Raw genomic sequence first — 26,710 nt, 5'->3', positions numbered from 1 at the left:
AAACGCCATTTGCTGCAGGGCTGATACTTGTTCCTCAGCTATAAGGTCCCGACAGCCTCAGACGCACGCCAAACTTTGTAGGAGGTCATGTCGCATGATCCTCGTGAGTCAGACGAGGAGCACGATGAAGCAGGCGCTGTGGTTGATGGGGACACTGATGACAACGAGGAATACGGAAGCGCCGGGGAGCATCCTGAGCACCTTCATGAGGTACCTTCTGAACACCTACCGGGTTCTTCGACTTCGCAGCTTGACCATTACGTAACCGTGTCCGAGCGACCCTCTGCAGTGAGCCCACCGTCCCCCACAAGGTCTGCTACACCACCACCGCGTGGCGCATCCAATTTCCTTCCTTCCGAAATCGTTGCGCCTGAAAATATAGGTACCAGTGGCCCTCCAAGAACTCGTTCCTCGAGAGTTGAGTCCTTGCGAGTTAACAATGTGAGTCACGGAGAGGGTGCTCCGGTGGATTATTAACACCATGTTCTTGCGTTGCAGACACGAAGCAATCGCTTGTCCGGGTTTTTCACGAGTTTTAGACCCAGAAGCACGCAGGCCGTTGCGGAGCGTCCTGTGGAATCGCGACCGAATTCTTCGAAGCTGATAACGAGACCCCCGGAACCACCTCCCCCGTCCTTGTCACCCCCTTCCCTAGATGAATTGGGGTTATCACTGCAAGCGATAACTCCAAATCTCTCTCCCTCTCATTTTGGGACCCCTCCGACTAGTGGAACATTCATGCGGCCTCACTTTCTTTTGTTGTGCCACTCTCAAGGCCTGGATGTTCTTCCTTTGGTTGCGCCCCCGGCTCCTCGAGCTTATGCTCTTGTAAGACGAGTCCCATTTAAGATGGTTGTAGTGATGGAGGAAAGAGGCGTTTTGGTCGCGATTGCTGGACGACGCGATGGCGTCCGTGTTTACGCACTTGAGGAGATCCGGAAGGTCATTGAATGGCGAATGGAATTTGAAGTCCAGAGGGAACGGGAGCGGGCTCGGCGGGAAGAGGCGAAATTCCGGCTGTCCTTTGGTGCTTCAGAAACAAAGAGTAAAGGAGCTCTTGTAAGGCCAGGTGTTTACTCAGTGACTCTGCCGAATGCTGCCGTTCGACCTCCAACCGCGAAGCAGCGATCGGTTCCGGTCCCAACGTCTCCTCCGCCACGATATGCGAGTATCGTCACCAATCTTCCATCAGTGCCTATCCTCAACGTTCCACCACCACCTGATTTCCAAGGTCCGAACTCGTCCAGACGATCTGGAGACCGAGCATTATCTATTTCCTCTGTTGTAGGGCGGAAAATTTTATCAGGAAGTGCCAAGCATCAAGGTGGTGCTGACGAGAAAACCGATTGGATGGACGTTGCAGGAAGTGATGAAGAAGTGCTAATTGCTCCGGGGCCATCTGGTAGCGCAGCATTGGACGAGAGGACCTCTAACATGGCAAATACCCTGAGCCGAGTCCAAGTCCAATCTCCCGAACTGGGTGACGATGGTGAGGAGGTTGAGGTCGGCGAACCTGCAGATCCTCATCCGCCGTCGTCAAGCCCTATGCCTATTGGCCGCCAACACCGGCCTGCAAGCCTCCGCCTCGAGCCCCAATCCATGCCAGATTCAATTCCCGATCAAAATTCCCCCGCCGTCACGCCATCTTCACCTACTCCAACTGTCTTCTCGCTTCAGCGTGCAATGATGCGCAATAATGCCCCTCCCCCCTTACCACCGCCTATCAACCCTTCAGTGCGATCGAACGATGTCGTATCACTGGCCGAGGTTCTTCAAGAGAGCAGATTACCTGGTCGACCTGTCCCCCTGGCAAGCCTTCGAATTGGCTCTCACACTGCGTATGATCCTCAAGGCAATGAACCAGATATAGATGCGCCTGAGGATCCTATCCCTTCCCCATCGAACACCGTGGCACCCCCGTCGACGGATCGTCGGAGAAGACGATGGTCTGTCATGGATACACTACGCCCTGAGCTTCGTCCTCCATCTGCCTCCATGGATGTACCCCGTACACCTAGACTTCAGGTTCCCCGTTCCCCGTCTTTGCTTAATGGAATTGTCCCCAGAACCGCCCCTCCTACTCATTTTCCCAGGTCCCAACGTTCTCCATCCACACCCGGCACGCCCCGTTCTGCCCATATTCTGCCGCGAAATATGTCTAATCCAGGTCCGATTGCCCCATCGTCGGTGCCTCCGCAAACACCTCGGCGTTTTTTTTCGAGATTTATTCCTGCAGTGCTGAGGAAAGGCCATGACAAGAGGGCTGCAGCTTCTGATAGGGAATCAACTGAGAATATCCCCCCGGTACCCTCACATTCATTCCCTTCGCAGGCACCGGCCCCGAAGATGGAATATGTCAAATTACCTGGCACCAAAGGTGCTTTGATGATAAAAGCCGTTGAAACCGCCAGGAAGAGGTACATTTTACACATAGGCTTCGCGTGTCAACTGCTGACATCTGATTCTCACAGCTTCCTCGCGATTCTTTGTGGCGATCAGGGCGAGAAAGTAGAATTATTTGCAGGGACATACCGATCTGCGCTTGGACTGTCCAGAACCTTCATCCTGCCAGATTCTCCCCGCTCCTTGGAGCTTCAGCTTCAAGGCGACGACTTGGTCGAGTTGTTCCTTGTATTTTCTCAAAATGTTTTCGGCCTTGAGCCTGCGACAGTTCGCGTAAGAGAAGTTCGTATTGGCAGAGCGGAGCGACGAGCTGCAAGGCGGAGAGCAGCTCTTGAGAACCAATCCGCGGAACGATTTCTCAGTGGAGAGGGGTCAGGCGAGGGTCGCGATGGCCTGGCAACTATAGGGGATGAAGGAGCTACAAACATCATTACATCCGTGGTGACCGTTGGGAATACCCCATCCGGGCCTTCGAGTGGGGACCGGAGGCGTACATTCTCCGATACCGCCCACTGGCGGCCTGATGGCAGTGCCGCAAGACCCGCTAGCTCATCGGACATAGGGTCACCATTGATTTCGAGAACAGCGATTGCTCCTGAAGAACTGTCGGCTAAGGCTGCTGCCCAGCTGGGCCCATATTCCACATTCCAACAATTGTCATTCGCACCTCGATTTCCAACAGCTAGCATTGCTGATGAATGTGTCATTCCACCCACGTATACATCATACCTTGATTATCGTGAAGAGTGGGAAAAGAGTTATCCTCAACAGCTTCCCGAGACGGTCGCCGGAAACCCTTCGCAAGCACCTGCTCTCCTAGTATCTCCTCGCTGGTATTACAAGGATCCCAAGGGTATACTTCGAGGTCAGTATCGCACATATTTCATCTCATTCCGTCAATAGATCCTCAACTCGACTTTTGAAAGGGCCCTGGGACGTAGACACTATGTATAACTGGTTGCGTGATGGGTTTTTACCCCCCAATCTGCCTTTACGACAAGACAACGAAGCTACCTTCATTACTTTACGAGCCCTTCAAGATTCTCGACCCGGCGTCGAAAACCCTTTCGCGCCCTCCGAATCAAACTTAGAGCCCTTTCCGTCAAAGACTACAAGTGCCAATATTACCTCACACCGAATCCCTCTGCCTGAGTATTTACTCTCCCCTATTTCCCTTTTGGCGCAGCCTCGACACTTCGGGCCTCCTGCTCTGTTCTTTTCTTCTCGCGGTGGACACATCACATCTATCGTTGATGGAAGAGGCAGATCGGTTTTGAAAGGGAAATTCATTTGGAACTCAGATCGCTCAAGGGACCCTCAATCTCCGCTGCCTCTTGGTGACGTGAGACGCCTTGAGGCGTTCGACTCGAAAGATAATCATGCTGTCTTGGTTGCCATCCGACATGGCGGTATTGAAGCTGTGAACATGTCAGATGCCCTTCTACAACCTGCGGATCAGTCTCGCACATCTTTACCTTTCTTTAATTCCCCAAACATTGCCACTAGCCGTCGCCGGAATTTTGTTTGGAGGATGGGCAGTCCCGTAGAGGACGTGTCTTCCTCCAACCTTTCCAACCACGGTATCTCCTCCAAGAGGGAAACTGCTCTGCCTAGGAAGTCTGTGACATTGAGCAAGAAGATAGGTTCAATGAAGCGCACAGACGGAACCAAAGAAAACGAGGAGAGCCCATTACCCCTGTCGGACAACGAGATACTATTCCTCGGACGCTGGGGAGATCATGTGTACTTATGCGAGCGTACCGCAGACTCTTTCCGAATTCTCCGATTGTCGCTGGCTGAATCTTAGAACCTACGTATTCTATTGTGCACACTGTGCGGAACGAAACCTCATGTCTCAAGAACTGTCTTACATTACCTTCAACATTTCTGACCGTTCATTCAACTAATTGTGGTCTTGGACTCTTGGTCATAATACCCTATATCATCTGCAAATTGTTCAATCGCACATATGTATTTTTCCAACAGATTGGACTACTTTTTGATGCTGTAGCTCCAACAATCATGATTTAATCGTCGTCATCGTCCAGCGACCGTTCCATCAAGGTGGGCGTTGCTCCAACAGCGAGGTCATCGCTGAATGGATCGCGAACCGCTTCTGCTGCACGGATTTCTGCTGCCTTTCTCTCTCTTTTTTCTCTCCCCTTTACCTCCTCTTCTGCCTGCTTTTTGAGATATCTAGACAAAAGTAGATATTTGATCCTGCGGATCGACAATTGCAGTGAGTTCAATGACGTACGCTTTACTGCCAACAACTTTCTCGGGGTTCTTGCATATCTTCAATCGTTTGTCAATCTCCCGCACAGTCTCTAAATCAGGTACTACACCCTCATCTTGTATAATGGCGTTGATTCCGGGTAGAACGGAGATAACATCTTGCTCCCCTTTTGCTGTCGCCCATTGCTCAGCAATTTCAGGAGCAACAGCGTGCAAGCAGGCGAGCGCGATTTGGGATGGGGAGTAAATGAGTTCCACATCAGTGAGGCGGGAGATGCGAACGCCACCAACGGCAGCAATGTAGGCTTCGTGCAAAGTTTTGAAAGGTATATTCTGAAGTGTCTCCTTTCATTGAGAAATGTCAGAATCTTGGGGACGCCGCCACATGTTTTGCTGAATCATACTTGGGCGTCGAGGTAGATGCCCCAAAGAGCTCTGTGAGCGTGCCACACCACGAACTCGAATCCTAGACTCTGAGCCACTAGAAACTCGAGATCTAGAACATCGGATGGGGTTGTCTTCGGGATGTGTGAGACATAAGTCTCCAACGGAATAGGGTTGTTGGTAGTCTTTGTCGCCAGAAAGATTGTAGTTAGCCTGTTCTTCGGCCGTTCATCTCGAGCTGTTCACGTTGGTGATAGTAACACGTCTTACATAACATTTTTAGGGTGCCAGTCCATAACTGTGTTTCGTAAATAGAACCTTCGGAGATAGGTGCACGCAGTAGCCTCGACAACTTCAGGCATTCGAAAATGGGCGCATAACTGTCCAATCTTTGTCATGTAAAGTTTCACCAAGATAAGTTCATCTTCGGGGGTAAGAAATTGAATATTTGCTGAGGAACCTGGCTTTCCGGTTCGTCAGCCAGAAATCCTCTCTCACGACGGACATGCCAGTGGAGACGACGTTACATCGTCAGCTTCAAATGTGGATCGAATGGTTTGAACGGAACCACCATTCAGTTGCGCACGCTTCTCTTGAAGCTCTTCATGAGACAAATTCCAGTGCTGATGTTGAGTGGAGTGTTCATAAAGCGACCGAGACGACGATTGCGACTCTGGCGACATCGAAGCTTGATCGAAGCAAGAGAGCAAGAGGTCAGGTGACCGAAGCCCTGCGTCTTCGGGAATCGTGACTCGTATGTCTCGCTCCGCACATACGCTCGCTAATTGGGATCAGGGTGAAAGGATCATGTTTATAAAGCGCATACACTACACTCCAATTATAACTCAGGCCCACTCATAGCACTAGCACGAGACAATGGCACATTCGAAGTTGCCATTTTGTGTGGCTCTTTTTGATTGGGGATTCCCTTCTGTTTTGCTTCTATTCCTCCGTCTCTTCCCTTCTCGCGAGCACCACATCGCTTGCCTATTCAACCAAGCGCGTCTTCGTCGCAGACTGTGCGATTGGATCACTCACTCAGTTGATGGATAGGACTCATAGGAGGTGTCTGTGCTCGTTGCATGAGATAAATAGTTTGCAATCAAAGATGTCCACTCTATCCATAGTACAAGGCTCAGCGATTGTGGGAATGCCCCCAGCTAAAGCTGCTTCCAAACTTAGTCATCTCGTATAAAGACAGCGGGTCCTTAACGCTGCCTGTCCACTCTTGCACTAGCCGATCTTCCTTTGGAACATAAGTCTTTATGACCGCCAGTCATTCTTGACTGGGCCCGCACCACTCCCAGGGGCTCACTATTTGAGGCCCACTCCCTAGCAACTGGAACGCAAATAAGGAATTACACGATTTTTGGCTTTTGTCTTCCATGCTTTCACCTGTCTATGTAGGCAGGATCCCCTGTCTATGGTTCATAAGGCAGGCCCTACAGACCTGGCTGCTATTTTGTTATCTATTTGACGGTGCCAGCAACAGTTTCCTTCGAGCCCATATGCAACTGACCGAACTGCCAGACATAGAAGATTCGGCCACAGAGTTAGAGCAGCTAAAGTCGGATGATTAAGGCCTGAGAATGGCATCAAAGCTGGCGAGTGCAGGTAAGATTGCGGCCGCAAGCGCGAGCTGTCGTGATGCGGTGACGCGGTAAAGCTCAGGTTCGCCCTGCTTCAGCACTCATAAACCTAACACTGGGGGACCTGAAATTTGGCTACACACTTCCCATCATCTACTAGACGCCTCCCGGAAGCGTGTCTCTGTTATCAATGCGGTTATCAATGCCAACGTCTGCGCTACGGGTCGGGATCATATATCTTCAACCCCAGTCAAAAAGCAATTGCTATTATTCTGGTGGAAGGTTTGTAGGAAAGGGCGATGCCTTCCAACGGTTGATGATGATGATGGGTGCCTCTATATGGCCACTACGGGGAAATGCGTTATCGCACTCATCAAAACCAAGTTGCACTTCAGCCAATTCTTGGCGAGGCACAATTCATTTTCCAATATGCCACTCCAGGTGTGTAAAACGAACCATTCAAGGAGGGCATCATTATTGTATTTTGGTATCCGCCTTCAACTTCAACGATGATGCTGCCTAAGATGGCCAAGGAGAATATAAACCAGCGGCTTCAACGGATCATGCAGAAGAGGCCGTCATGCCAAGTGGTTATCTGTATTCCGGCAATGACGTTGTTTAGGAAAGACCTAACCCTCAATGCATTCAGGACGCTCAAACAAATGGCCAGGAACCCAAATTTGAGACGGTGTTGTTGTGGCTTGGGTCCGATGCTTCATTCAGCTGCAGCAGTTGCTAATGCCAGTTACCTTACATTGCAGCGCAGTGTATCAGAATTGCCGCTTGAGGGTGCAAGCAAGCAATGAGAACAAGTTGGTATAGAGTAGAGGGCGGAAGGGACTATGCCAAATGTATGTAAATCTATACACAATCCTTGGAATCGATACCATACCAACTGTTGAAGCCCCATAAACAGTCCTCATCCTGTGGAGTTGCTGTAAACCATGCAAAGCCGATAAGACGACCATAGATTGCTCGCTTCACAACCAACGTGGTCAAGTTGGTAGGTCTAGGACAAAACAGAGCGTTTCCGGGTGAAAAAATCACGAAAAACAATCCTAGACAAGGCAACCATTGCGAGATGCTTTTTATATCATAAAAATGCATGCCATAACGACATAATATGATGATGGAACGATGAAATGAATAGTAGCCATAGAATCGCCCAAGGGAAGCATCTATCGGTAACTGCAGAACGCGGGGGGTCAGAATCAGGTCCAAACGGTAGAACAAGCACTGCAGCGAACCTCTTTTGTCTCCGAGCACGAGCACCACGACCACCGAATTTCTTCGGCTCCATACGCCGAGGGTCAGAAACCAACAACGATCTGTCATAAGCAATTATGGCCTTCTTTAGGCTCAAAGCCTCCGCAGCATCTTCGTATTTGGAATAGTAGGCAATGAGAGACTTCGCTATCGCTTGCCGAACGGCATAGATCTGAGAGACATGACCACCACCACTGACACGGACGCGAATATTGATACGAGTATAGGCGTCTGCCCCGACCGCAAGTATGGCCTCATAGACCTTGGTTCGGAGAGTGAAAGGTTGAATGAGTTTGATGGGAGAACCGTTGACATGGATTATACCACGGCCCTCGGTGGTGCGGGCCACAGCAACGGCAGTCTACAGATGCCCCCACAGCCATGCATATATTGAACAATGAGGATTGAAGATTACTGGATGGAACACACCTTCTTTTTCCCGAAGGTTTGCACGGCGTTCGGCATGCTTATGGACGGGTATTAGAGTCGAGATCCTAGTGGAGTTAGTCAGGAATGCGTCAAGGGAGCACCCAGGCAGAGGAAAGCTTATTCTATCAGAGAGGCAAGAGAGAGCTGAGATTGATCGCCACTTGACATTACATCCAATGAACCAAAATTGCATCCAGAGTCTACTGGCCGAAATCCGCATTCATGGCAGCACTCGATCATTCCCAGCATACTCCCATCACCATCACTGACGAAAAGTCTCAATGCTGTATTGGCAAAACGACGTACAGAGTCTCTGAAAGTTGGAAGTCGAGGTTCACGGATGCAAATGAACTCAGCGTCGAGTCAATATTGAATCTGGCGCTTGGGTGTCTCAAAATGAAATCCACCGACAACACACATTTTGACAGGACAGAGGCTCGAATATAAATGTAATAGAAACATTGGGTCTGGCCCATACATCGAAAAAAAAAATTAGCTCCAGAACGATGTAATATAGGAGTACGCTTGGCGTATTCGCTTGGTAACAGGTTCACTCCATGATCGGGTTTCCGCATCCTGTCCCTTGCCTGAGTCGCCACTCAAATCATCATCAACGCCACGCTTGCGCTTCTTAGGAGTCCTTTCCTCTACACTGGTAGCCTGTAGCTGTGGGGATGGTGTGGCACTCTGGCTGGGGCGAGGTCCTTCGTCTTTGCCTTCCGAACTACTACCCTCATCAATAATGAATGGACTTGATAATCTCGAGCGTTGATTGGGGGTGGGTCCATGACGACCTCTAGCGGGTGCCCGACGATTTAGAATACCACCGACACGCCTCGTGAGGGCACGCTTGCGTTCCTCCTCGCTTAAAGGCTCAGGAGTTCCAACAGAAGGCTGTCTTGAAGCTGATGGGGATCTGCTGGGGGATGATGCAAGGGGGATAAATGAAGATAGCTGTGGATTGAATGTGGATATCTCTGGGATACATTTGGCTGCAGAACTGTTACAAGATGTCGACAACGCTGTCTCCTTGTTTGTGGCGGATTTTGACTCGCGGCCGCGGTTGGGGGTTTCAACGCTAGCTTGGGTCCCGCTGTCAGCAAGAGCAGCGGACCCACGCACACTCTCACCGGGAGTTGAAGAGCTCTCAATCGAGAGACTCCCAGTCGCCCCAATCCCTACTTCTGGAATAGTAGAAGACACGCCAGCAACCCTCTTCTTCTTGATTGACTCTTCAAACCGATCACGTTCAGCAAGAACAACTTCTTCCAGCCTCGTGTAGAATTCTTGCGTTGCCTTAGCAATCTCCACCTCACGAGTTTGAACCTCTATCGCGGCATTAATGGCTTCCAAACGAGCTCTCTTCTGTTCCGTGCTTTCCCCTTCTGATGGTGGCTCAAGTAGGCGAGGGTCAAGAGATGAATGACCAGGAGCTTTATCGAACCGTGACTGGTGCTGACGAGCTGCCTTCTCGACCTTTTCTAAATAGGGAGTGGGAAAGTCACCACCGAGCTGGATCGGGGTCAGGAAAGGGGAACTCAAAGGAGGAGCGGCGTATAGATGGGCAGCCGGCTGTTCTCGGCGTTCAGCACGTTGGGATGAGAGCGAAGAGCGCGACGAGCGCGAACCAGATCGCGCCCGTAAGGAATAGTTTTGGTCCAACAATGCTGCATTGACGCTGGCGTGAACGTCCAACGTGCTGTGAGAATCTTGCACATCGGTGAAAAAGCAATCATCGACAAACGAAGAAGGAACCACATGTTTTCTTGGGGGTTTTGGTTTGGCTTCAGTATCAAACCAAACATTTCGATTGTCGAATACTCGCCACTCCTCCTTCTCAACGTCCCATAGTTCGTGGCTCTGGCGTGGCACGATATTGGTAGGGGAACGTTGTAAGCGAGCTTTGTCAGCTGCGAGCCACTGTTTCTGACTTCCAGCGGAATCCCCCATCCACATTTCCTTCTCTTTCCTTTTGGCGCCGTTCCAGTCCAAGATGAAGCGGACATACCGCATCTCAAAATCTAATTCCTCTTGCGTGCACGAATATAGTCCAACGGCGCGACAGGACACAAGGGCTCGGGACTTGCGAAAGTCGAGAATGTGGACGCGACTGTCATCGCTGATGGCAATATTATGAAGACTGACACTTCCGTGCAGTACGCCTTGCTTGTGTATGCGATGGTAAGCCTCAAGAATGCGTTTCTGGTCTCGGTTTCAATAGGTGGAAGATATGTAAGAGTCGGACGATCGCTCACTTTCTTCTCTTGGGAGATGAATTTGCCATCCGGGTGGGCATCTGACCAGCCGTTCACGCTGAGCAACTCGCAATTCACGGTCAAATAGCCGCCAGGGATGGTTTGAACGGAGATAATGTGAGGGACGCATTTCCCTTGAAGTGGTCTAAGGTGCTCCGAGGATGAATATAGATACATCTGGTAAAAACCGTTAAAATTGGAATAAAGGATATTACGGAACTTCTCCCACCTCAGTATGAAACCCTGGCCATTCTCGCCAAACATCGTATCTGCAGGGCCGAAATGAGCGAGAGACGGCGAAAACGGCAGGCTATAGGGCACCTTTTACAAAGCAATGGCACTAATTTCCCGTTTGCATAACCTTTAGCAATGTAAGTGACTGGGTCACCTGGATCCATGCCTGTTGAAAAGTGTGAAACAACAGAAATGGGACTCAATCAGATCCCAGGAGAACGCACTGTAGCCGAGTGTTGTCCCAAATTTGATCTTCTCTACAGGTTTGTCGACCATATGTGTCCACCTACCACTCGGATGATAATAGCTTGGAGCACCATCCGTAAAACCTTCAATTTCGGTCAGTGGGTCATATAAGGGCGATTCTGGGGAGTTATTGGTTATCCCTGGTGAACTGACGAGCCAGTTGCATCCGCATGACATACCAAGTGGGTTCATGAGGCGTTCTTAGGCGGGGGTTGGAGATTGTACAGAGATGTGATTGGGGAAAATGGAGAATATACGTCGGGCCGAATGCGATTGTCGAGGTGGTGGGTTATGTGTACGGTTAAGAGTTTGATGACCTGAAGTCGAGAGAAAGGCCAATGCGGGGTTGCTCTTGCCTTTGTTCTCCCACCGACAGTGGCGACAAACAGCAGGTAAACACTCCCACGAAACAGGGTCAAGGGCTTATGTAGTAGCGGTATGCATGTCGTCTTCAATGATGATGGTGCTGTGCGAGAATCACCAAAGGCGCCGTCTGCGTGCTCGCTGTGTCTGTTCCAAAACTGGAAAGAGCATTACACACAGCCACATCTGCATCAACTTAGTGTTCCAATTTGTGAAGCACGAGATTATCTATGTGTTCAACCCAATAAAAAATAACTGGTCCCAGGAGTGCCCGGTGAGTGGAACGAACTCGAGTTTTAAGTATAACATGACTGAATGGCTGAAAACTGAGGGACGTGCCTGTTGTGGCAGGACTCGCTACTCTGCAGGCTGTTAATATTCAGGTAGGACTCCAGCCTTTATGACTTCGTCATATTAGATAATTAGTATTGGCCGGACCCCGGCGCCAGCCACATCCTCTGACTCCCCACCCATTACTGCAGGACTAGGACAATTCCGTCGTAAGACACGAATGCGTGTAAAGGGCGCGGCGGGACAAGTGACCAGTCTCTGGCCCTCTGTAGTATATGGACAGAGCGCAACACACCACGACATACTAATGGGCGCACGCGAATCGTAGAGCTCCAGGCAGCCTAAACAATTATGTGTGCTGGCAATTGCTTGTTCCCAAAATATGTGAAACGATGGAATTTGACGATGTTTGATGTTGGAATTCGAAAGGATACATAATGCTAGGTTGAACGAATGAACAACCTTCTTTTCTAAGCTTGGGAGAGAAGACTTATGACGATGATTCTAAGGAAATGGAGTTGGATATATAATTGAGGAACAGATGGGGGAGCTGTTCTCACACATCTTACTCAGGTTTGTGGCCATTCTCTTTCGTGACAGTCTCAGTCTGGTGCATGCCTTCATAGTTTATACTTCCTTTCTTTAGCGATCGATACACGATTATATCCGTCACTTTGAACATGGCCCGCTTCCCCGGTGGTGTCCAACAGAGTGGCCAGCTTCTGTCTGCATGTTCATGAATACGTCCATCCCCTATTTTTTCCTTCCCTCTACCTCCTGCTCTCTTAAACGCCAAAAATTGGTTGTACCCGCACTGAGTCTGGTCACGGTGTCAGTGAGAGCATGAGAAAAAGACCATGAGTGCGAGTGCGAGTGCGAGTGTGAGAAGCGAAACACAACCAATCAACGCCCGGTGAGTCCAGCGTGCCCGAACTGGATGTATAAGGTGGAGATGCATAAGCAGCCAGCGAGTTTTTACTTGACAGGGATCGCTCAACCTCTTCTCAGCGCAACTGACAGCCTTATGTATTCGTGGAGTATTGAGTTTACCGAATTTATTTCTTGATCATGTTGTCAGACAGTGGTTCTGTCTCTCTCCACGCGGTAATCATGCAGCGGAGTCTTTGTTTCGCTACTTGCGTTATCCATAGGGAGGATATAGGCAGGACTCCAGCGTCTATGACTTCATAAGGGAGGATATCACTGGTGCAAGTGGATCGCTCCGTTTGCAATACACCTTCCCTTTTCGTCGCGAGTGAATTGCGAGCGCTCTCTAGGACCCATTGCCACGTGTTGACTGGAGGTCAACCAGTGAAGGGCCTGTTTGTCCTGCGAGCCCCACGATGGACGCATCGTCGGCTGCCCTGATAGAAGGGCTGCGGGAAGCTGCCAAGGCTAAGGTGGAAGATCTCAGCGGACAGTTCGATCCCTCTCCCCGGCGCCTTGTTGGCTCAGGTGGCTACTCTACTGTGTATGTTGCGGCTTGGAAGCCTCCTCAGCGTGAAAATCTAGTAAAGGTTGGTATCTTCTCTCTGGTGTACCCCCGGATTTATCATTTTCGTACCAGGTCTGTTATAAAGAGCTTCGCCCGCCCGTAAGCAACCTGCATGAAACCGTGGATATGATTAAAAAAACGGTCAAGGCGAGTCCCCAATATCCCTGCAAACAGGGAATCCTCCTTATGACAGGCATCCAGTACCTCACCCGTGAGATGGAGATTTGGGGCGAATTGGATCATCCCCACATTCTCAAGTTCCTTGGTTTTGCCATTGAAGGGGTTGGATGCGATGTAAAGGGTGTATTGGTTTCCCCTTGGTGCTCAAATGGAAGTGTACTTGAGTATCTACAGAAGAACCCAAACGCAGAAAAGATTGACTTGGTGAGGACTATTCGACCATACATTCGCTTCGGAATACGATGGTTATACTGCGAGACTCTAGGTGAGCGGTATCGCAAAAGGATTGGACTATCTGCATCACCGGACGCCAGCTGTTATCCATGGGGATCTTAAGCCTGTTAGCCAAACACCCTCTATCAGTCGCGTTCATTTCACTCATCTCATCTCAAAGGCAAACGTTCTCGTCAGCGACGACCACAAAGCAATTCTATGCGATTTTGGCTTATCTCGCTTCAGCAGTGAACTCTCCACTGGTCAAACGTCCTCAGCCACCAATTTCACAATCAGGTTCGCTCCTCTGGAGATATTGGACGAGAAGAAGAAGAGCACTGAAAGTGACGTCTACTCGTTTGCGTGCACATGTGTTCCGGTAAGTTGGATACCTGTCCTGCTGATGCAGTTATAGACAAGTTCGTGACCCACCCTGACTAGATACTGTTCGGCAAACAACCATATTCCGATTTGAGTGACATGCAAATATTGCGCAGTCCCCCGCAGCTTCAGAAAAAGTCTCCTTGGAACTGGGACTTTGAGGACCCGCTTCAACGCACTCTGTCCGACTGCTGTTCTGCAGTGTCCGAGAATCGCCCTTCTATTCGGAAGGTACTGCAAACTATCAGTTCTGTTGGGTCTAAGTCGTCCCCATCACCTGGAGACACCGGGAATGTCCCGAAGAGTGTCATAACGGGATTTTTATATCCTTCACCTCACAACGCTTCCATGTTAGACACTTCCGAGCCTTCCAGTGAGTCATCGAACTTCCGGCTGATGTATTTGTCTGCCGAGGAGCCAAATGGCGGTGAAGATATTGTTCCCGGTCCTGTAGTATGTCATCGTGATCGTTCCTGGCAGACCCAACTCACGATTACTCACATGGAACTGGTCAGATAAAGCTTCGGAAGCCATGGTGGAGACGCTGGGGCACAAAGGACAGTCAAGGACCAGTGCAACCTGCGGACCAAGCATCTAGCTCCAGTTCGAGTGTGTCTCCAACATCCTTTCCCAATTTAGGCGGAAAAGACTCGCCGGTGCGCCGGCCCCGTCGGACGTCTATCGAGGCTGCTCGCGTTTACCACCGCCCGTTACCACCTGTCACCGCCTTCGTCGACCAGGAAATCGATGTCTTGAGATCGGAAATAAAAAAGAGAAGAGAAGAATCAGATCGACTTACAGTTAAAATAGAAGATTTGAGAATGGCAAATGCGGATCTTCGAGTAAACCTTCAGCATCACGAATCTTTGGAGCCTTCCCAACTCCTTGAAGAATTTCGTACCTTAAATAGGTCTATCGAACACCTATGCCGTGATATTAGCGAACGTCACATTGAACGGCTGGGGATAATATTCAAAGACCTCACTACGACACTTGTTCGGAATCCTCATGAGTTCTGCCGTCTTCTGCCTGGAGTAGAGAAGGGTCCTTCCCTTTACTGGTCTGCGGAACGGAAATTTCGTCCACTCAAAGATGCGGCGGATTATGCCTTCCGGGATATCATCAACAGGGAATTAGTCGGAAGAATATTCGATCCATTTCATCCATCCTTGCGTGAATTCACCGCGACAGATCGCGAGTTCAAGCGGACGTATGAGAGCATGCGAAAAGCGTGTACGTTGAATGCAAAGACCTAATATCGCTAAGTACATGGATGCTGAACGCGCGTTTACAGCAACACAAATTTCCTGTGGACGATGGAGGGCGTTATGTTTCCAGTACATTGACGTCCAAAGCCGTAACCGTGCAGTGGATACAGATAATGTGGCATTGGATATAGATACTGTGGCATTGGATATGGAGAGAGTGCTTCTGGGGCCGCTTCTGTCCTCACTTCAGAATAGAAACCCTACTCCCATATCACTGTCCCAGTTTCAGATTTCAGCGCTGAAGACTATTCTCGCAGCCGCCTACGAATGGAACCGTAAAGTTAAGTCGCAACTCACATCCATTGACTACCATGTAAATTTGCCCCGCGACACGCAGTTCGATGAAAGGAGTATGCAATACTTGGGGAACAAAAAAGTTGTTGATTCGTCAAGGCAGATTATCTCTGTGGCTTCACTCGGCTTGGAGTCATCGGATGCCGGAAAGGCTGGAGCACAACCAAATAGAGTTTGGCCAGAAAAGATCCGCGTTATAACGGAGGATTGTTTCGAGCAGACCTAATCAATAACCCTGATTGTTGACCGTGTATTCGTGGAGCATTACAGTAGAAATGCGAGAACCCCAATATATATGACGACGACAAGGACGGATCAAGAAGTATGCTAGAAATCGGATGGTGACAAGCAAAACATGCCACCAAACCAAAATCAGTGCGGGTACATTGGTGTCAGATTATGCCAATGCCTATAGGTGGCAAGATCTGTTGATACGCGATTCTCATGAAAATCCATACCGTCGCACGAAGGTTTGCCAAAAATCGCAGAATCGCTTACTCGGAGCAATTGGTACCATTGTGTTGTAGTGATGGGATCGTTGCACACGTCACAGAGTATGGTGTGAATGGTGGTAGGCAAAATGGATTTCACAGAAGATCTCGGGGCGGCTTCAGGATGATCGTCAAGATCACTCATTTCCAAGACCGACGTCGTAGGAAGTGGCTGCAACATCACGGTCGGTTCTTGCGAGGATTAGCCAGTAACTAGGTCCAACTATGAGATACAATACGTAGATGACCCCTTCCGATACTCCCGACGTGACAGAGGCGCATAGAAGTTTGGCAATCCACAGGTGAGGAATACTGGGGAAGCTTATCTGGAGATATTTGACGTGGAAGACGCTAGGGATATACGAGGCAATGATCCTGGATTTCGACTATATCTGTCATAAGGGCATAGTTGGTACGGCGAACCACCGGATGTGCAGCCCTGAAGCTGGAGATACGTCATGATGAGGCCATTCGGGACTGTTGAAAAGGAGTGAGCTAACGTGGAGCCTTTTAGGCGGTACCGGACTCCATTGGAATGATTCGTTACTGATAGACAGAAGAGGGAGTCCTAGTTGGCCGAGCTTGCCTAGGCTTTGATTTCCAGATACGCAGGTTACCAGCCTCTGTTGGAATGTTTCCAGAGGGTCTGAGCTTTTGCCGTAGGAATCCGCAATCCCACCCTGAGGGGTGGGAAAAGTAGCCTAGTTCGAATGCGCGTTGTAGTCGATCCGCTGCCCGGAGGGCCATTCCGCCGGCCGTTTGAAATGGCCCCAGCTGGTGTGGGATCGGTACCTGGATGGGCAATCGTATAATGCGCCTTTCCATGGGGGAAAAGTCCTCACCGTCAGAGCGCCTTTACCACTCGAAAGCATACTCGCTCGGTTATACTTTATTTTCATTCATCCGTGTATCGCGTCTGCTGCACACATCTGCCCTCATGCTCCGTGTATGTCAGTTATGCCTGGTCTAGCGTTCCGCTCGAGCCGCTTCATCTAGACCGTTACCCTCTTCAAGCGGTATTTGAGTGTTTCGGTCTTGGGAGGCGCTTGATTGTTTTCTTTCTTTGCGAAATCTCCCCGAACAGCAATCGTGCTCATAAGTTTGCGCCAGTGACTCCCCGGAAAGGACCGCCCGGACGATCTATGGAACCTATGACCCAAACGTCTCTGAGTGTCCCTTAAACGCAGTTGCTTGACTTATTGGCTGCAGGTCACCCGTTAGATTTCATGCTACCTCAACTGCCCGTGACTATCCATCGTTACCCCCCTGGATCAGGGAATTGATTTTCTGAGATTACTCAATTAGAAAAGAGCTGCGAAGAATCGGATGGCTTAAGATGGTCTAAATCAGGTGTGTGCGAATCTTTTGGTACACCTCTGGCACCACCCATTCTCGGCGCAAACGGTCGCTGACTACAGGTGGATTCGCGATCTTGAATCGAAAATTGAATCGGAATATGAAGCGCCCCTGGGCGTCGATTGTTTCCTTGAAAAATCTTCTATGTAATCGTCACGGCGAACCTATACAACCCTTTGATTGCGTAGCGTTGATATCGGCATTGGTAACTTCCCTTCTTCAAACTGATGAAAGCCAACGCAGGTCGAAATGTGAATAGGGAGCAGACTGAAAAACAAACCTTCGAGAGGATTTAAAAGAGATCCTTCTCCTTCACGCCAGTGAATGCTGCAGCTCTACCAATCTATGCCCCCGTGGCTAATCGGGATATCACCAATTGGGGGACAGTCAACCACACGGCTTGCCCGGTGCGAAGCGTGGACAAAAAGTCCCACGATTAACATAGCCGGCGCGGGGTTTCGACGTTTCATCGAGTAAGTTGTATGTCAAGATACAAAACATCAGTCCGATCCAGTGTAACGGTTCTCTGATCATGAAGGCTCAGGTCAGCATATAATGACGTCGGCTAACCCCGGAAATTGAATATATATAAATTCCCGCGAGGTCCCTCTTTTTTTCTTCTTCATTGACTTGCACTGAACAGCGTTGCCCAGCTCAGTCTTGATATCCATGCTGGGTTTTGGGCGTCAAACGGTGCATAGAGCAAAACCTGATGCCTCGCTAGTTTTCCATACCGTCCCGAACGAGTTAACGACGAAGATGGGTCAAGGCACCGGAACAATGTCCATGTTGGAGTCTTCGTCGTCGCGGTTTCGCATATGTAGATGCTCTATGAAGTGAACATGAATGTAACAGATGAGATGGTGTATGATTACATGCATGGATGGTCAAACCCGAATACGCAGGCCAGTAAGCTGTTGGGGGGTCAAGACGCATATCCTGGGTTATCAGTCCTCACTTGTAGGTATCGGCCGGGTTCATACAAGCTCCTGCTATAATAGGACCAAGTAACCGTCCGACTCTTTCTCTCCCTCCAGGCACACATCTCATCGTGTGGTGGGTGGTCTAGCAGCAAAGGGCTGAGTTGTCCTTGAGGCCTACGTTCATCATAGAGGTTCATTCTTAGTAAAAGTCTTCTACATCCAATAGGATATATTCATTAGTTGACAGAAGATGTTCCTGGACACATGCTCCCAACAAAATCCATGTTTCTGGCTGCTCTCTATCCGAACTCCCGTCGCTCATCGGTGCCACAGGTGAAAATCACATCCCCCAACTCATACTCATGCTCTGATGAGATCAAGTCATGGACGATGAACAGGAATAGCTAAACTTTTTCCGACACTGGCATCAACGACTAAGGAGCGACATGTGTGGACTATCTGTATGACTGGCTTATTGGCGTGCCACTTTTCGAGTGGGACTGCCTTCCACACGCTACACACAAGCCAAATCGGTTATATTGTTGGAATCTGACAGCTCCGAGCTCAACTGATGTGCTCTAGCCTAATGATGGGAAGGGATTCTTCTGTAACCACCCTTGCGTCGTTTTGGAAGATACTAGACCAAGGATTGGCTCTCTTCTCCCACTCTCCCTGGCCCTTAGACTCGGCAAGAGGGATCTGCCAATGAAAGAGGACCTTACCCCCTCATCAAGCGCCATCTTTCCCCCGCAGCAGGTGCCGAAGGGCAACCGAGATTCAAGCTCGATACCTCGGCCACAGCGCGCGTCCTTGCAGTGTTGCACCTGACACGATCAGACCATTTGTGGTCTGATTGCGCTTCCGACTGAGGTCTATGGTCTCAAAAGTCCGAAATATGGAAGCAGCCGGCACCAACAGTGATCACTTCGCAGCTATTTCCGCGAAACTGGTTGCGACAGTACCGGCATTAAGGTCTCGCGACAGAGAAACGGATGGGACAATTTAGACCATGAGAAAAAATATTGTCCAGAGCTTTGGATTTCGGACCATACGGCTAATTGGGACTGCATCTGCTCAACACTGCGTCCTTGCAGGCTCAGTGTTATCTTTTTGTGTTGCTAACTAGTGAGATAGTGGCACTTCGAAATGGGCGCAGAGGACAATCTGGGATGGGTGCAGTCTGCGGACTAGAGTTCTCCCTTGAACATCTATTGAGGCTGCTCGTGTTAGCTATTGCCTGTTACCACCTCTCACACCCCCGTCAATTAGAGGATCGATATCTGGGGACCGAAATAACGGGATGGGCTTATGGCTCAAGTCGAGCAAACCTCCAGCATCATGTTGAATGAGTCAATCGTGTAGATGAATAGACGAATAAATTCGGCCAACTCCGCTACACCGCAGTTAAGGTAAGATATTCGTCGGTGTGCCATGATATCGGCGTAAATGATATCAAGAATCAGGGATCCCACTACGGAACATATCGAGGAGCTCTGCCATCTTGGGGTGATCAAAGGACCTTCTTTTGACTGGTTGCGGGACGGAAATTTCGTCCATTCAATGGTGGAGTGGATTATGCCTTCCGAAACATCTTCGATGGGGAATTAGTTAGAAGTGTACACAACCCTTTCCATTCATCTTTGCACGAATTCACTGCGGCGTATCGTAAGTTTAAGCAGGCACATGAGAGCGTGCGATGTACGTTGAATGCGAAGGTCTAGTCCTGCTACATACAAGAGCACTGGATGTTCGTTTATACCTAGCGTTACAGGTTCTCTGTGGATGGAGGCCGTTGTCTTTCCTGCATATTGACGCCCAGTACGTGCCACAGCCCTGCAGAGTTTATAGACACTGAAGCTTCAGACATGGAAAAAAAGGCTTTTTGGGTCACTTGCGTCCCGTTTTCGTGATAGGGACCCTGCTCCCAGATTCTCATCCTTCTCTAGCCCAGTTTTTGGCCCGAACGTCGTTCTCGCAGTCGCCTATGAATGGACGCCGCAATTCACGACGGACAAGGTATGCAGTAAGATCAATTAATTAGAGTCGTCAGATGCCGGAGGACAGACAAATGATTTTGGCAAGAAAAGATCTGCATATTAGTGGAGGGTTATCTCGAGCAGACCTGATCACTAACCCCGAGTGTGGGCTGTATATTCATCGAGAATTAACAGCAGCAACGGCAATAAGTGTGCAGGAAGCAACATCCATGTCTACGACGACAAGGATGGGGTGAACGGATTGAGGAGTGCTCAACTTAGCCGGCAGTATTGGGCCAAGGAAGTGTCCCACACAGAGATTGGCAGGGCTGGTGCGCAGTTCTTATGAAAATCCATACCGCCGCACGAAGCGTTGGCTCTGATCTGCCAAGGAAATCAATTTCGGCCTACTGTGGAGCTTACTCGGAGGATCGACACCACTGCGTTATGGGATAGTACGATTGATGCGCACGTCACAGAATGCGGTGAGTGACGATAGGTAAAACGGAATTCACGGATGATTTTGATACAGCTACGGCAAGAGCGAGATCCCTCGTTCCTAACGTCGCAGGAAGGGGGTCTTGGTGATACCTCGAACCAAGTACTAAATGCGGGGCCAGTGCGGTCCTGTGCATTGAAGCTAGTGATACGTCATGAGGAGGTCATACAGGATTTTCATAAGGAGAAAAGTAGCGAATTATCGTCCCGGGTAGATGGTTGCTCAGCTGGAGATTTTGAGGCTGCGGTATTTTAGTCTTCTATGCGAAGAGTGCAATAGTGGTGCCTTCTCGGGCGTCTACCGGAACGATTGGGGACGGGAAAGGGTCATCCGCATACAGCACTACCTGCATCATCGCCTTTGGCAGACAATCTTTCCATCCGCGTTCGGTCCATGGTAGTACAGCGCATGTTAAGCGGACATGTACTTTTAGAAAAAACAAACAAACAAGACCCCCATCTAAGTGCTCGCATTTATCCTCCAGTATTACTTGTTTGAATTTAAATTTTCATTAATTCCCTAACCCAATGTTATCCGATCGATTGCCTGTGACCCAAGAGACAAGCTGTGACAGCAAACCATTTCTGGAATGTTGGGACCGCCGAGCAACATCAACATATTTTCCATACAAGCCAAACGCTTCTTGTTTAAAGTGGACGACGTCGGTGCCAGCCTAAAGTGGCGCTGTGACCATTCAACATTCCGAAATTGGGAGGAGCATTGCCATCCACACAGCCACACACCACCAACTGCTGCGTTTCCAACCCCAAGAACTAGCCAGAACACCTCCCCCCCCAATTCCACGGTCTCTGTGCATCTTGGGATACGTCAAGGGTGGATCCGCCACCCAAGAGGCCTATTTCGCCTGTTTCTCGAGAGCCTATTAATTCCCCTCAGCAAGCGCCGAAGGGACACAGGAATTCAAGTTCGATACCCGGAAACATAGTACATTCCTAGTGCGTCTCTTCGGGCGCAGTGCTAGCTATTTGCGCTGCTAACTAGTCAGATAGTGCCTCTCCGAAAGCTATCGTTGAGGCGCCGGGGCACAAAGGACAATCAAGGACCAGTGCAACCTGCAGACCAAGCATCTAGCTCCAGTTCGAGTGTGCCTCCAACATCCTTTCCCAATTTGGGTGGAAACGACTCGTCGGTGCACCAGCCCCCCCGTCGAACGTCTATCGAGGCTGCTCGCGCTTACCATCGCCCGTTACCACCTGTCACCACCCCCGTCGATCAGGAAATCGATTTTTTGAGATCGGAAATAAAGAAGAGGAGCGAAGAATCGGATAGACTTATAGCTGAAATAGGGGGTTTGAATAGGGAATATGCGGATCTTCGAGTAAACCTTCAGCATCACGAATCTCTGGAGCCTTCCCAACTTCTCGGAGAATTTCGCACCTTAAATAGGTCTATCGAAGACCTGTGTCGTGACATCAGCGAATACCACACGAAACATTGGCAGAGATTGAGGATCAATGACCCCACCACGGAGCATGTTCAGAATCCTCAGGGATTCTGTCATCTTTTGCTCGGAGCAGACAAAGGTCCTTCCCTTTACTGGTCTGCTGAGCGGAAATTCCGTCCACTAGAAGATGCAGTGGATTACGCCTTCCGGGACATCATCAATAGGGAGCTAGTCAGAAGAATATTTGATCCTTTTCATCCATCCTTGCGTGAATTCACCGCGACAGATCGCGAGTTCAAGCAGACGTACGAGGGCATGAGACGAGCATGTACGTTTAATGCAAAGGCTTAATCTTATCAAATACAAGGACACTGAACGCACATTTATATTTAGCAACACAAGTCCCTTGTGGACGATGGAGGGCGTTATCTTTCCGGTATATTGACGTCCAAAGCAGCAGCCGCGTGGAGTCTGTAGATGCCGTAGCCGATTATTTGGAGAAAAAGCTTTTTGGGCCGCTTCTGTCCTCACTTCGAGACAGGAACCCAACTCCCAGATTTCTGTCCCGCTCTCAACTTTCTGCGCTGAAGACTATTCTCGCAGCTGCCTATGAATGGAACCATAAAGTTAAGTCACAATTCATGTCTCTTGACTACCATGTAAGTCTTCCCCGTGACAAGCAGTTCGATGAATGGAGTATGCAATACTTGGGGAACAAAAAAGTTGTCGATCCGTCGAGGCAGATTATCTCTGTAATTTCACTTGGCTTGGAGTCATCAGATGCTGGAGGGCCTGGAACACAGCCAAATAGAGTTTGGCAAGAAAAGATCACCGTTTTAACGGAAGATTATTTCGAGCAGGCCTAATTGATAACCTTGACTGTTGACCGTGTATTCCTGGAGTATTACAGAAGAAATGACAATGAATGTATAAGAGGGACAGTAAAACATCATCATATGCTTAATGACGGCAACGACAGGGTGTCACTGGTTCAAGAAGTGTGCAGGTATCGAGCAAAGAAAGCATCCCGCGACACCAGAATCAGTAGTCGGTCGAGTACATTGGTATCAAATTATGCCAACGCCTGTGGGCGCCGGTATCTGTTGATGCGCAATTCTTATGGAAATCCATATCGTCGCACGAACGTCTGCCGAGAGGAATCAATTGCGACCCGCGAAGAATAATTGTAGAACCTACTCGGAGCATCGGTACCATTGTGTTGTAGTGACTGGATTGTGGCACACGTCACAAAATATTGTGTGAGTGGTAATAGGTGAAATTGAATTCGCAGAAGATTTTGGTGTGGCTTTAGGGCGATCGTCAAGATCAAGATTGCTCATTCCCAAGACTGACGTCGTAGGGAGTGGGCTCCAATCACGGTCAGTTCTTGCAAAAATTAATGAGTAACTAGGTCTCATTGTGAGGTACCATACCTGGACGAGCCCTTCCGATAGGTCTGAGTCTCCCGACGGGACATCACAGGACTGAGGCGTACAGAAGATCCGTAATCCACAGGCGAGGAATACTGAGGAAGATCATCTGGATAGTCGTTATGTCTTCGGGATGTGGTCGGACTACGTTGGTTGATGCTCTGAGTGGGGGACAAGGAAGCAGAGGTATTTGACGGGGATGACGCTAGGGGAACACGAGGTGATGATCCTGGACTTCGACTGTATGTGTCAGAAGGACTCTGTTGGTATGCCAGGTCATCAGATGTACGGCCAGTGCGGCCCCTGTGCATTGAAGCCGGTGATGCGTCATGACGAGGCCATTCGGGACTGTTCAAAAGCGGTGGAGTCTCAGTAGGTACCACCACGAATGTTATTCATCGCATTTGCCTCACCCAGGTGACACTTGGAGCTCAGGCATCCGGAGCACGCCATAATCAAACGAAGGTGCTTTCTGGTGAGGCATCGGTGGCGGTGGGGGGGCTCGTGGGGGCTCGCTTCGGGGCGAACAAATGTCTAAGGAAATGGTTCATGCATTCGGACATGTACACTCACTCGAAAGGCAGTCCATCAGATGGTCTCTCGAAACCTGGGAGGCCGCTGCTCACCCTTCTGTGCGAACTCCTATCGTCTTGGAAAAAGTGATGTGAGGGTTTTGAGCTGCGATGTCGGAATGGAAAGATATCAGAAGCCGGAGAGGATTTGTCGAAACAAACTATCTCACTTAGAGAGGTTGCGTCGATTTGTCTGCGCTGCATGAAGTGACGGGCTAGGACCACGGCTAGGACCACGGCTAGGACCACGACCAGGATCATGTCTAGGGTCACGGGTCGGATCAAGACGACCATCACGGCTAGGATCGCGACTCGGGACACGGCTAGGATTGGGGGACACGAATGGCGTTCTGTTTCTTGCTGATCTATCGACGGAACTAGGAAGGGAGATGATTCAGCCTCAATATACTACAAGATCAAAGTTATCTGCAATCACTTTGGGTTTCGATACTCAGTCTGAGCCCTGGGGTGAAGAGTGGGACGAATATTTCCGTCGTCTGTGCGAGGAGGTGGCTCACTGCCTCGATGGTGTCTGTGCCTATGGCGCAGGATCAAATCAACGTTTCTAGATACTTTGATGCGAGAGAAGTAGCAACTTACCCTGGCATCCGCTCTGAGCTGGGAGAGGCCTTGCGATTCGGTCCATCACCAGGCTTAAGATGCGACACGGTTGGCCCCCGAGCCGCCCGCTGATGGGCGGGGCTGTGATTTATTCGCTCAGACGCAGTTGAACAGAACAAACGAGAAACGGGATTTACGCGGAGTTATCGAGATTCTTTGACGCTTTAACAGGGACAAAATCATGGGTCCTGTGTACAGCTCTCTTTGATGGCTGGACCGTTCGGATTTCAGATGTATGAATCATGAAATTAGCAGTTCCCAACACACATCAGTGAGGCATTTTCGGCACAGATCGAAGTCCGGGCATTGTTTGCCTGACGGGTTGGTGACTTTAGCCACAACTGAAAGTTCCACGAATGTAAACCTACAAGAGTAATAAATTCCATTCTCAGGTTTTTCACGGCATCCATCGCAAAACGTATATGCCCCTCGCGGTTCAGCGATGGTAAGAGCTCCCTGCTGAATGGAGTTGAGCAGACGGCGCAGTTCGTCGATCTCGTTGGAAACTTCAGCTTGCATTGCCTCCGAAAGTTCGTGACTATGAGAATAGTCATTCCTTGTGAAGCAATCGGTGCACTGAAAGGATGAATGTGAGCTTGGATAGACCGGACTGATGGTCGTCATTCGACACACTCACAATGTCATAGTCATCGCAAACTGGGCAGCTAAACCATCTATTCTCGAGTTTTCTGTTACATCTATCGCAGTGGAACTTCCAGAATGAAATATTTAGCTTGTAGTTGCTGAAGCGTGAATGACAACCACTCACTATGAACTTGTTAGATCGTAGGATACCACCTGTCGAAATCTATGAAGAGATAATTGAGAGACGCGCTGTTATTGGTGCTCACACCCACTCACCCCATCCAATAGAGCTTGTACTAGATCGCTGAAACCTTCAGGTGGCTCCTCTTCTGGATCAGATGGTTCCTTCTGATAATGCTGTTAGGATGCGCTGGACGTGAAAGCTGCAACAATCCTCATTTACCATCAACGCCTCCTCAAGTAAGTAGAGTGCCCCATCTGCTACTAAATATTGACCGGCCTATAGACCAAACGCGTGAACCTCCGGAGCTAGTGAGAGCACGCAATATATACCAAGCCCGCCAGACTGATGTCGTTCCCTCCGCAAAGCGCAGATGTAGTGGCATCGTACAGATGGGCACTCAGATCTTGGAATCCGTCGACCGGCCCGGAACCCTCTAATACGTTAGGCATGTTAGGCACATCAACGGACAGTATATCATGTGGCTGGCATCCCAAATCAAGAACGAGCTCGTTGAGACCAATGGCCCCGAGATGCTCCAATCCCGGGGCCACTAAGGCGAGCATAGTAGGGATGGCCACATATTTCAGTTTGATCTTCCTGAGGGTTAGATTGCGTTCCAGTGCAGCGGCTCTCAACTTCTTCCTGCGTTTCATGTTTCTCAGAAGACGGTAAACGATCCATAGGATGACAGGAAGGTGCAATGGAAGTGTTACACCGCCCGTGACGCAGTGGAAACCCAAAGTCCCGAGATGGATTGCAAGATTTGCGATTCCTGCATAGATCGCTTCGCGTTTTCTGGCCTCTTCGAGGAGAACTTGATGGTTGGAGAGCTTAGAAACTTTGGATTCACGGGGGATAAGATCAGACGTTTTCATGGGAGTGTTGGTTGAGGTTGGAACTTGAAGGGGACAAGATGATGAGCACGCTTGTCTGAAGGGTCTGTGCCTGGCAATTCAGTCATTGGTAAGGCGGTGCCATGTTTGTGAAATGGGGAGTGATCTGAGGCTTCGATCAGATCTAGGCACACGGGTAATTCAATAATGAGTTGATTGGGCGCTAAAGCTGGTTCCCAGATTGGAATCTATTATTTAGTCCTCCACAAAATTGACTAAGTCTGCGGATGGTTTACATCACTAGGTGTG

General features: G+C 49.6%; 8 protein-coding genes across 8 annotated transcripts; 4 read left to right on the top strand and 4 right to left on the bottom strand.

Annotated features, from left to right (window-relative positions):
* Nucleotides 1-11: 11 nt before the first annotated feature.
* On the top strand, nt 12-4,599 carry EI90DRAFT_3043230 (uncharacterized protein). Its single transcript, XM_039059241.1, has 4 exons — nt 12-441; nt 499-2,417; nt 2,472-3,268; nt 3,330-4,599. Exons 1-4 carry the CDS (start codon nt 88-90, stop codon nt 4,208-4,210), a joined length of 3,951 nt encoding a protein of 1,316 aa, XP_038919987.1. The 5' UTR covers nt 12-87; the 3' UTR covers nt 4,211-4,599.
* On the bottom strand, nt 4,294-5,705 carry EI90DRAFT_2968412 (cyclin-like protein; the record flags this gene model as incomplete). Its single annotated transcript, XM_039055622.1, has 5 exons — nt 4,294-4,599; nt 4,661-4,980; nt 5,043-5,235; nt 5,293-5,486; nt 5,550-5,705. 5 exons carry the CDS (start codon nt 5,703-5,705, stop codon nt 4,431-4,433), a joined length of 1,032 nt encoding a protein of 343 aa, XP_038919986.1. The 3' UTR covers nt 4,294-4,430.
* Nucleotides 5,706-7,417: 1,712 nt separating this feature from the next.
* Nucleotides 7,418-8,701, bottom strand: EI90DRAFT_3152178 (ribosomal protein S9). Its single transcript, XM_039065776.1, has 3 exons — nt 8,307-8,701; nt 7,859-8,238; nt 7,418-7,799 (listed from the first exon to the last, which is right to left on the bottom strand). The coding sequence occupies exons 1-3, from the start codon at nt 8,340-8,342 to the stop codon at nt 7,790-7,792; spliced, it is 426 nt and encodes a 141-aa protein (XP_038919985.1). The 5' UTR covers nt 8,343-8,701; the 3' UTR covers nt 7,418-7,789.
* A 1,325-nt stretch (nt 8,702-10,026) lies between these two features.
* EI90DRAFT_2659230 (uncharacterized protein) lies at nt 10,027-11,587 on the bottom strand. The gene is made up of 7 exons (XM_039053416.1): nt 11,221-11,587; nt 11,020-11,160; nt 10,883-10,961; nt 10,791-10,830; nt 10,562-10,738; nt 10,132-10,508; nt 10,027-10,071 (listed from the first exon to the last, which is right to left on the bottom strand). Coding segments are annotated over exons 1-7 (828 nt in total). The 5' UTR covers nt 11,234-11,587; the 3' UTR covers nt 10,027-10,070.
* A 1,789-nt stretch (nt 11,588-13,376) lies between these two features.
* EI90DRAFT_2910382 (kinase-like domain-containing protein) lies at nt 13,377-13,998 on the top strand (the record flags this gene model as incomplete). Its single annotated transcript, XM_039054397.1, has 3 exons — nt 13,377-13,574; nt 13,636-13,710; nt 13,765-13,998. The coding sequence occupies 3 exons, from the start codon at nt 13,377-13,379 to the stop codon at nt 13,996-13,998; spliced, it is 507 nt and encodes a 168-aa protein (XP_038919983.1).
* A 636-nt stretch (nt 13,999-14,634) lies between these two features.
* Nucleotides 14,635-15,825, top strand: EI90DRAFT_2659400 (uncharacterized protein). Its single transcript, XM_039053417.1, has 3 exons — nt 14,635-15,197; nt 15,259-15,512; nt 15,570-15,825. Exons 1-3 carry the CDS (start codon nt 14,786-14,788, stop codon nt 15,750-15,752), a joined length of 849 nt encoding a protein of 282 aa, XP_038919982.1. The 5' UTR covers nt 14,635-14,785; the 3' UTR covers nt 15,753-15,825.
* Nucleotides 15,826-22,129: 6,304 nt separating this feature from the next.
* On the top strand, nt 22,130-23,130 carry EI90DRAFT_2659051 (uncharacterized protein). Its single transcript, XM_039053415.1, has 2 exons — nt 22,130-22,504; nt 22,570-23,130. The coding sequence occupies exons 1-2, from the start codon at nt 22,492-22,494 to the stop codon at nt 23,040-23,042; spliced, it is 486 nt and encodes a 161-aa protein (XP_038919981.1). The 5' UTR covers nt 22,130-22,491; the 3' UTR covers nt 23,043-23,130.
* On the bottom strand, nt 23,111-26,616 carry EI90DRAFT_3043208 (uncharacterized protein). Its single transcript, XM_039059240.1, has 16 exons — nt 25,898-26,616; nt 25,788-25,844; nt 25,661-25,732; nt 25,569-25,607; nt 25,437-25,511; nt 25,168-25,375; nt 25,067-25,113; nt 24,937-25,010; nt 24,779-24,880; nt 24,615-24,716; nt 24,349-24,555; nt 24,180-24,284; nt 24,020-24,121; nt 23,610-23,954; nt 23,374-23,562; nt 23,111-23,323 (listed from the first exon to the last, which is right to left on the bottom strand). The coding sequence occupies exons 1-16, from the start codon at nt 26,441-26,443 to the stop codon at nt 23,218-23,220; spliced, it is 2,376 nt and encodes a 791-aa protein (XP_038919980.1). The 5' UTR covers nt 26,444-26,616; the 3' UTR covers nt 23,111-23,217.
* Nucleotides 26,617-26,710: the final 94 nt, after the last annotated feature.

The sequence above is a fragment of the Cantharellus anzutake genome, assembly GCF_015039405.1.
Source record: "Cantharellus anzutake strain C23 chromosome Unknown EI90scaffold_9, whole genome shotgun sequence".
Lineage (NCBI taxonomy): Eukaryota > Fungi > Basidiomycota > Agaricomycetes > Cantharellales > Hydnaceae > Cantharellus > Cantharellus anzutake.
The sequence above is the reverse complement of the archived record's forward strand: the minus strand, read 5'-3'. Positions and strand labels throughout refer to the sequence as shown.

Coding starts and splice junctions, on each gene's coding strand:
- EI90DRAFT_3043230 (XM_039059241.1), top strand. CDS start 88: ATGTCGCATGATCCTCGTGAGTCAGACGAGGAGCACGATGAAGCAGGC. Junction 442..498: donor AGTCCTTGCGAGTTAACAAT/GTGAGTCACGGA, acceptor CTTGCGTTGCAG/ACACGAAGCAATCGCTTGTC. Junction 3,269..3,329: donor TCCCAAGGGTATACTTCGAG/GTCAGTATCGCA, acceptor GACTTTTGAAAG/GGCCCTGGGACGTAGACACT.
- EI90DRAFT_3152178 (XM_039065776.1), bottom strand. CDS start 8,342: ATGCCGAACGCCGTGCAAACCTTCGGGAAAAAGAAG. Junction 8,239..8,306: donor AAACCTTCGGGAAAAAGAAG/GTGTGTTCCATC, acceptor GGGCATCTGTAG/ACTGCCGTTGCTGTGGCCCG.
- EI90DRAFT_2659230 (XM_039053416.1), bottom strand. Junction 10,962..11,019: donor TGGGACAACACTCGGCTACA/GTGCGTTCTCCT, acceptor ACTTTTCAACAG/GCATGGATCCAGGTGACCCA. Junction 10,831..10,882: donor GTGCCATTGCTTTGTAAAAG/GTGCCCTATAGC, acceptor TCGGCCCTGCAG/ATACGATGTTTGGCGAGAAT.
- EI90DRAFT_2659400 (XM_039053417.1), top strand. CDS start 14,786: ATGGCAAATGCGGATCTTCGAGTAAACCTTCAGCATCACGAATCTTTG. Junction 15,198..15,258: donor TGAGAGCATGCGAAAAGCGT/GTACGTTGAATG, acceptor GCGCGTTTACAG/CAACACAAATTTCCTGTGGA. Junction 15,513..15,569: donor CCTACGAATGGAACCGTAAA/GTTAAGTCGCAA, acceptor CGCGACACGCAG/TTCGATGAAAGGAGTATGCA.
- EI90DRAFT_3043208 (XM_039059240.1), bottom strand. CDS start 26,443: ATGAAAACGTCTGATCTTATCCCCCGTGAATCCAAAGTTTCTAAGCTC. Junction 25,011..25,066: donor GCCGAAAATGCCTCACTGAT/GTGTGTTGGGAA, acceptor CGAACGGTCCAG/CCATCAAAGAGAGCTGTACA. Junction 23,324..23,373: donor CAATGGTACCGATGCTCCGA/GTAGGTTCTACA, acceptor TCCTCTCGGCAG/ACGTTCGTGCGACGATATGG.